Source organism: Aplysia californica, unplaced genomic scaffold (assembly GCF_000002075.1).
Source record: "Aplysia californica isolate F4 #8 unplaced genomic scaffold, AplCal3.0 scaffold00522, whole genome shotgun sequence".
Classification (NCBI taxonomy): Eukaryota; Metazoa; Mollusca; class Gastropoda; order Aplysiida; family Aplysiidae; genus Aplysia; species Aplysia californica.
In genome coordinates, this window is record NW_004797792.1 from 112,966 (window position 1) to 121,636 (window position 8,671).

Below are 8,671 nucleotides of genomic sequence, written 5' to 3' on the forward strand. Positions count from 1 at the left end.
GGTTATCGAGGCCAACCGAGGAAATCTTCTCTTGGCTGTCACTGCCGAACCTGGACCCCCAACAAAGCAAAGGAATATGTGACATGAATTACAATGTGTATCTCAGAGAAACAGTAAACGTCAGAAAAAGAGACAGGAAAAAGAAGGGAAGACATCAGCAGGCATTAGGTGGGGGTCGAATCGAGCAAAAGTACATTTAGAAGCAGTAAATAAGGTGGTTTGGACAAGTAATGAGAATGGGGCCATAACAGCCCCTCTCCAAGGCCTACAATATATTATGTGTCACGACATGGTGAAATCAGGCGCTCGTCAGCTTTTGGGCCTATAAAGTTATAGGTATCAACATAAAGCTTGTTCATTTGTCTTGGTTTCGTTTAAAAAAAAAATAAATAACTACCCAGCTATCTTGAACAAAAGTCGAGATATTTGTGATTGAAGGAGGAGGGGGTCACATCGTTTCATGGGTAAATTCAGGGGGAAAATATCCGCCAAAGTCTGATGATTTTCTATGGCTTGAGAGAAATTGGAAAGTGAAAATTTACACTTCTTGTGTCTATAATCAAAGATATTTAGTAAAATCTATACGGAAATGTGTTTGTAAATGGACATCAAAGGTGTTGAGCCAATAATAGAAAACATCAGTAAAAATTGCCGTCGAAGGAGCAGCAAAACGAGCCAAACACCAACTCACATGGCCTGTGTACGACAACTGCATATCGACGCCCTATTTAAGTAAGAGTTCATTTTTAGAGAATCTCAAGATCAAAAGGGAGTCAGGTGCTCTCGTGGTAGATTCTCTTTGGTTATGGTGTTCGCCTCCCATTCAATAGGTCCCAGGTTCGAATCCGGGTAGCGGCGGAAAGTTTTCTTCACTATAATTTTCTCCTTTCCTGCTCTCTAATAATGTTCTGTCGTCTGCCTCCGTCTTCACTTTCTGCTTCCACCCCCTCACCTCATTTGCCCCCTCCTCTGGGCTCCTGAATCTTTCTGCTGCCTTTCTACTGCTACTCCTTAGCTCATTCTTACTGCTGTCTTTCAGCCACACCTCTGGTCTTATTGTAAGTAAGGTCTAACACCAAACCTCCTTGGTCAAAGTCGAAAAATCTCGGAGGTCCCGTGTGCAAGTTACGCACGTTAAAGATCCCTTATGGTCCAGAATAGGATACGTTTTTTTCACCTTTTTTTGGAGGGGCAAGTGTTTTACGGCTCTCACAACTGCCTGAGATCATATATGAGCGCGTGGGACACATTAAGCATATTCAGTGTAGTAGGAATTAATTTTGAATTTTGTCAAGGTGGCGGCCGAAGCCTACTCCTTTCGATTTTAAGACCACCAAGGGGTCTATAACTTGCACAAAAGACCTCCCAGAGTTTTTCGACCTTATTCGAGAAGACTAGGTGTTAGACTTTACCTTCCTTAAGATTAGAGGTGTAGCTGAAAGACAGCAGTGAGAAGGAGCCAAGGGGTGGCAATAGAAAGGCTGCAGAAGGAGGGGGCAAAGGGAGAGGGGAGGGAGGTGGCAGAAAGTGGAGACGAAAGCAGAAGTCAGAGCATGAGCAGGACAGGAGGTGAAAGGAGGTGACTGGAGAAATTTTCTATCAAATTCGGGAGCTATTGAATAATGATGTTACTCCCGAATGACACATTGTATCTTCCCCACCTACGTAACCTAATTGTGTTGCAAAAGCCGTAAGTAAGACGCTTACAATTTTTTTCCCCAAAACTATAAGACTCACACACATAACTCATCACCAACGTCGGTTTTCTGCCATTTCTCTCCACCATCCAGAAAGCTGGGACGGTGGCCAACATGTTGCAAGCCGCGCTCAGCAGACCAAAGTTTACGTTCCCTAGGTTGAACCCGGCGTTTCGCAGAGTGTGGGAAATCCAGAAACTGCAGAATACAAGAGATTGGGGGCACCACGTAATTGTTAGATCCACCCACATTTATGGCAGCATTGACAGCATGTTACAATGACCACAGAAAAGATTAAGGCACCACATCACACACAATAGACAGACTGAAGGAAGATGGTGTCTCATGAGGATCGGGAATTGACAGCAAGCAACCCGCGTGGAAAAGCTAGAAGAATATCCAACCAGCTGATAACTGGCACGATCAGCAAGCAGACCCTTTCATGTATCCTGGAGAGGAGGAAGGAACAGCTATGGCATTGGGCGCCTGAGATGATGCCTATCCTCCAACCAAGTAAGTAAGTAAGTAAGCACCAAAGGGGACGCATGGACAATATGTTTGGAACCCTATGTTGTTATGCTCGTTTGTAGTTCTTTTTTATTTGTGCTTTCTTTGGCGCTCAGCATTTGGTGAGAGGCTCAGTGAGACTCAATAATTATTTTCGAAGAACACGATAGATAGATAGATAGATAGATAGATAGATAGATAGATAGATAGATAGATAGATAGAGTACAGTGGTAACTTTTTGAGCAGCTTGGGGGTGGGGGTTGGGGTATCTGTGTTCGTCTATGTATGCCTGTACTTTCTGCGAATCAATTGTCTCTGTCAGTCTGTGTGTCTTTTTTTTCGGGGGGGGGGGGGGGGCGGGGGCTTCTGTAGGCATTTTCAGCATAAGGGTCGTAGCGGTAAGCTGTCCTACAGAGAGCTTGAGTTCGATCTTTGTATGGGGATATTTTTCTGTTGAGCCGCGGAGATTTTTTATCAAGTATCTCTGTGTTTTTGCTAAGACGCCGTATCCCTGTCTGTCCTGGATTGCCCTGACAGACAGGGTCAAAACAGTCGGTCTCTAAAATTGTAGATTGTGTAAATGGAGGCGTAAAACTCTGTACAATTACATTTTTAGATTTAGTAAGAGTTTTACGGCTCTTACACACATGGTCATTTAAAAGTGCCGAAGATTGAGGCGTTACAAGAGAGTAACAAACACAAAAAGAAGGAGGAGAGATAAGGACGACATATGTTTGATAGGAACACCAGAGCGCCCTCCAACCACCCACGATCATAACTCTAGAAGGCTCAGCAATCAGAGAACTAAAGAATTTTTATAGAGATCACGTTGTCAGGTCAATTTCTGCCCCCCCCCCCCCCCCTTTCTAAAAAGAGTCAAAAGATTGTGTAAAACATCAAGAACAACAATACGCTACCTGAGAATTACGAAGTTCTGTCTGACATTTTTAGCCATTTTGAGTTACCAAGACCATGGGATCAGAAACCAAATTATGTTCTCTATCTGCTCTATCAAAATCGTCAGATTATCCAGAGTCGTTTTCAAGATATGTTCAAAGAGTTGCTAACGAAAGAGCTCAGCATAATTTTACAATTTCTTTAAATAGTGAAACTCAACATTTTTGACGTACAATTTCTCAAAACTAGGTACTGAGTAGATAGAACTTTGAAACTCTGAAGTAGCGACAACAGGATTTACATAACAGCGTTGATGCCGCAGAATTGTTGCAGGACCACCAGCAGACAGCCCGTGAGCACAGCTTTGCGCACGTGCGGAGTGACGGCGATCTCCTTGATCACTTTACAGCCTGAGAAGAAATGTAATAATTAATATGCTTCTTAAAGTGGATATTATAAAGGAGAACGAAACTTTGGTTAGAAAAGTGCAAAAAGAATAAATGGTCGTATTTAAGGACAAGCAGGCTAACCCAGATTTCGGAGGTTTCTAGAAATTTTGGCCTACACCATTAGTGGGCACTGCCCTACCAATAGGAGAAGTTCTGTTTCATTGGTGTGTATATTTGTTTGGTTATAGAGAAGACTCTCCATCTTTTAAAGAAACTGAACAAGGGCCCAAAAAGTTTAATTTCGATTTTCTCAAAACAGCATTTTTTGGGACAGCCCATGTGTACGTTAAAGCGGGCAAATAAACCTTTCCGAAATAAAATAAAAAATCGGCTCGGGCACAGTTTCGGTACCACCCACTTGGAACAGATCTAGAAGGTTGTTAAAAATGGAGCTGGGCACAATGCGCCAGGAAAAGGTAAGAGATAGATAGATAGATAGATAGATAGATAGATAGATAGATAGATAGATAGATAGATAGATAGATAGATAGATAGATAGATAGATAGATAGATAGATAGATAGATAGATAGATAGATAGATAGATAGATAGATAGAAAGAGAGAGATATATATATATATAGATAGATAGAGAGAGATAGATAGAAAGATACAAAATAATATTTATACATGTATTATATAACGTTCGCAAATGTAATCCCCCCCCCCCCTCGCACACACATTAACACACATACAGACACACACACACACACACACACACAGACAGACACACACACACACACACACACACGCACGCACACACACACACACACACACACACACACACACACTCACACACACCATCGAAACCAAGATGAATGAACAAGCTTAACTTTGATACCTATAACTGTATGTAGAAAAACTGACGAGAGCCTGATTCCACCGTGTCGTGACACATAATACTTTGTAACTTTTGACTAGCTGGGCATCAAAGGTTTTCCTTTGGGGGGGGGGGGGCGGGGGGTATTTTGTTTTGTTTTGTTTTTCATTTTTCTTTTTAAAAAAGTTTAATCATGAATGTGCTGTTACATCGCTTTGTCGTTTTGTTGGCAGTGTGCTGGAAGGATTAGAGACTTATTATTGTACTATAGTATAATGATCCTAGAGTGGGTACTAGATTGACCGCCACTCTTTGCTACTATCAAAGAGTCTACATAACAAGAGGGGCCACTCCTCTCTTTGAGCCAAAAAGAAAAGTGTCCTCAAAATTCGGTGGCGCCCTCTTCACAAATGCGCACCCTTTGCGAACAGAGTTACCCTAATTGTGTTTTAAAAAATCGAAGTGAACCTAACAAGTTTTTGAATAAATATTAATTAAAATTTCGGAAGAACGCTTTTTAAAAATGGTTACGCTGACAAAAAAACCTCTTCCGGAGGAAAGGGTGACTGATTTCTCCGTTTAATTTGACTTTAGAATGAAAGGCGAGAGGTCATTAAAATAAAAATAATAAAACTCCGCACTGAACGAACCCGAACAGCTGATGAACAGCAGTCCATCTGCGCACGCAAGGGGGTGCTATTCCTATTCTTCTTCTGGAGAAATGAAAGGGAGTTTCAAAACAGACTGCAGCGCCATCTGAAGCAAAGAGCGAACTTCTGGCGGACACTTTTTTGGCTGAGTGGCCCATCTTGTTTTGTACTATCTTTGCTACTATAAAACTTTTTCTGCGCTGGTGCGCACAAAGGACCGCACAAATGAAGGGCGAAACAGCAGTTTCGAAATAGTCGAGTGCGTGCGCAACTTTTCCCTCTTTGCCCTTCTTTTCATTCCGCCAAATAGAGTCAAATGGTAAGCTTTATGGTGAACCGGAACTGCGGTATCATGAGTGCTCAGTCTTGGATAGTACAAAATGTGTATATATAACAAGTCTATGGACATGACCCACCGTGGACTGGCCTGTTCACCGACACAGATCTTTCTATCTCGGAGAGTTCTCTGCTGGTGTCGGGAATCTGACGTAGGTCTTTCAGAATGAGGTCAGCCGCCAGCGAGTCATTCATCATCACCTGATGACGAGTGGGGGAACCGATTCTTGTTAGTTTTATTTCCTTGCTGGTGTTTTCGTATGTGTTTCTGTTGTTCTTATGGTTGCTGCTGCTTTTTGCTGATGATTTGTTGTTGTTGTTGTATGTATGTATGTATGTATGTATGTATGTATGTATGTATGTATGTATGTATGTAGGTAGGCAGGTAGGTAGGTAGGTAGGTAGGTAGGTAGGTAGGTAGGTAGGTAGGTAGGAAGGTAGGAAGGTGGGTAGATAGGTAGTTAGGTAGGTAGATAGGTAGGTAGGTAGGTAGGTAGGTAGGTATGTTTGTGTGGTAGCCTATCCGTTCGATAAATGATTGGAGCCCCGAGCAACGTGCCCCAACCTCCCTGAATCCTCCCCAAAGAGATACCTCATCCAGACCGTGGCGGGGCATCTCTGCAGCCAGTGCTCCAAATCTTGGGGCTCATCACTCCGCGATGGACAGATTGGGACCGATGTTTTGTGTATTCTATTTTTGTAAGCCTGCAGACCAGAGCAGTGACCGGTACTGATCTTTTCCAGTAGTGGCTGTTTGCTGCAGGACTTAATTTGAACCTCCCGTTTTAAGGAAATTGCCCAGTATATTTCCTTCGTCCACGTATGGGATATTGAAGGGTCTTTTGTTTTATCTGGGCGCAAGCACTTTCATATGCAATTTGGCGGCCTGGGCATTACTATCAGCAAGATCGTTGCCGAGAATCTCGCAGTGAACAGGGATCCACTGAATCGTGGATTGAGGTGTTGTATTATTTATGCGTAGTCGCATTTGGTCGAGGGATGGTGACGTTTCCACTAGTGCAATGTACAGCGATTAACTGTCAGTTAAGATATCGACCGAGTTGGATTCATCTCACTGTTTGCCAATCGAGCTAATGGCCATTTCCAAGGCTCTCCTCTCTTCCTCGAAAGAGCACGTGAATAGAGTGCCTTTCTCCCTCAGTGTCTCGACAACGGTCGGGTTGGACGGGTCATCCGTTGTGATGACGACCCCAGAGCCGCCATCCTTTGTTCCTGCACTCGCCGAGCCGTCAGTGTAGTTATTACTGTACGCCAAGCCCTCGTGCTCAACAAACAACATCGCTTCGGATCTCCACACTGGAGTCACTCCTTCCGCATATGCCTTACAGGTGGGGGGGAAAACGATGTCGGGGATGATTCCTCGTTCCGACGACCTTGTTTAGAAATAAGTAATGGGCCTCCTCTCTCAGTTGAATAGATGGGGGTTCTTTTTGCTGGCGTCTTCGGCCCTTTTCGGAAATCTCTGCGTCCCTTTAGGAGTCTGTGCACTTGTTCCGTTGCCGCAATTCGTCGGGAGTAGTAGTTGTTCTTTCGCAGAGCCTTCTCTTTTAATCGGAGGCAGTTAGCATTGATGGTAGACTCAATGCTTGGGACTCCCGAAGGGCCTCAATCGGTGAGGACTGGGCTTTATTCATGATCGGTCGCAGACTTCTGTTTTGAACCAGCTACAGATTATTTATCAGAGTTTTGCTCAGCCACGGTTGCCAGCTGTTTCTCGCAAAGCTGAGGTCACTTTGTAAAATGGGTAAGGTAGACCTTGCGTCTCATTTCACCGCGTCATGACACATTATTAAATTGCCTGTACAAACGGAAATTCCCCTCCTTGTTAGCGTTTGTAAACTCCCTTGTAACATTTCTAACCTTTGGCACTTAAAGGACCTTAATGTGTTCCAAGTGCTGTAAAACTCCTACTACACTAAAAGTAAATGAGATGAAAACACTTGAGCCCTAAAAGAGCTAAAAGGGAAACAAGAGAAGTACGCTAGCTAAACGTCAGTACCTTGTAACGTGGCGAATCAGGAAACGCTGTCAGAAATACCAACTGTGCAATCCCAAAGAACGCAGGTAAGGAAATCAGCCACCTGCGGAAGTTTGTCAAGTTTTAGTGAAGAGATTTACGGCTCTTGAAACACAAATAGATTTTACTATACCTGAAGTGCCGAAGATTATTAGAGTTGGTAGTGGAGATCAGTAACATACAAAGAAAAGTAGAAGGAAAGATAAGGACGATAGATATGTTTGGTAGTAGAAAAGAAGGAGCAAACCACTCCATCCAGAACTCGCACCAACAACCGACCGGACAAGATGGATGGAACACCATGACGAGGATTCAAACAGCAGCCCACCAGCTGGCCCACGTCAAACAACTGCATATATCTCCCCTCGATACCTCTTGGTATAATACATTGAGGAATCGACAAACCGATCGCCAAACGATTGCTCGACTCGTCACATGTAACACAGGGGTGCCCAATGCCGATGAGATCGGGTCGGGTCTGGGTTCGGGTCAGGAGCGATCGCTCCACTCGATGCCTGAAAATAAACGCGTTTGTTTTCGAGTCGGGCGCTATCGGCTTGTGCCACGATAGCCTCTTTGCGCCCTCAATCTGTCTTGCACATCTCCCCGACCAGACCCAACCGCCCAATGGGCGTCCCATATGAGCAAACGCGTTTGTTTTTGAGGTGACGAGTCGAGTAACAGGTTTGTTCTACGATAGCCGCTTTGCTTCCTCAATTTGGCGAGCAAACAGAACCGAACCGATCGTGGCAATGGGCACCCTGTATTGGAGGACAGAAAAAGTAAACTGTATGGAAAGTAATATCACCACTACATAAAATATTCATCTGTTTTGTATGCCAAGGACATCGACTCATAATGCCCATGAAGAGGATGGAAAAAACGCAAGACAGGCAAACGGAAAAAGAGAGGAGGGAAGAAAAGAAGAGTAGGACATATCAGAAATGCCCTCCAACTACCCGCTAGCGAAAAGAAAAAAAATGAAAGCACAGCGTACTGAGCGCTAGAGTTAGCGGGCGTGGGAGGGGAGGGGGTAGGGGTACATGGAGTGTGAGAGAAGGAGAGAGAGATAGAGAGCTGTAAGAGGAAGAGAGAGGGCGAGAGGGGGAGAAGGGAGGGGGGAGAGACAGAGAAAAGAGGGAGAGAGAAAGAGCAAGAGAAAGAGAGAAAAAGAGAGAGGTAGAAAGAGACAGAGAGAGAGCGAGAAAAGAAAAGAGAGAAACAGAGAGAGAGGGAGGAGGGATATATAATATATATTTTGTATATCTGTATATATATA

At 43.9% G+C, this 8,671-nt stretch overlaps 1 protein-coding gene across 1 annotated transcript in view; it reads right to left on the bottom strand.

The window, feature by feature from the left end:
* The window catches only part of LOC101846683 (inositol transporter 1), a gene marked incomplete in the record, with an annotated part of 30,801 nt that overhangs the window by 8,459 nt on the left and 13,671 nt on the right, over positions 1-8,671 (bottom strand). The window contains 4 exon segments of the mRNA XM_035971858.1: positions 1,738-1,895; positions 3,404-3,512; positions 5,435-5,555; positions 7,375-7,456. Of these exon segments, the coding sequence (XP_035827751.1) occupies positions 1,738-1,895; positions 3,404-3,512; positions 5,435-5,555; positions 7,375-7,456 (470 nt within the window).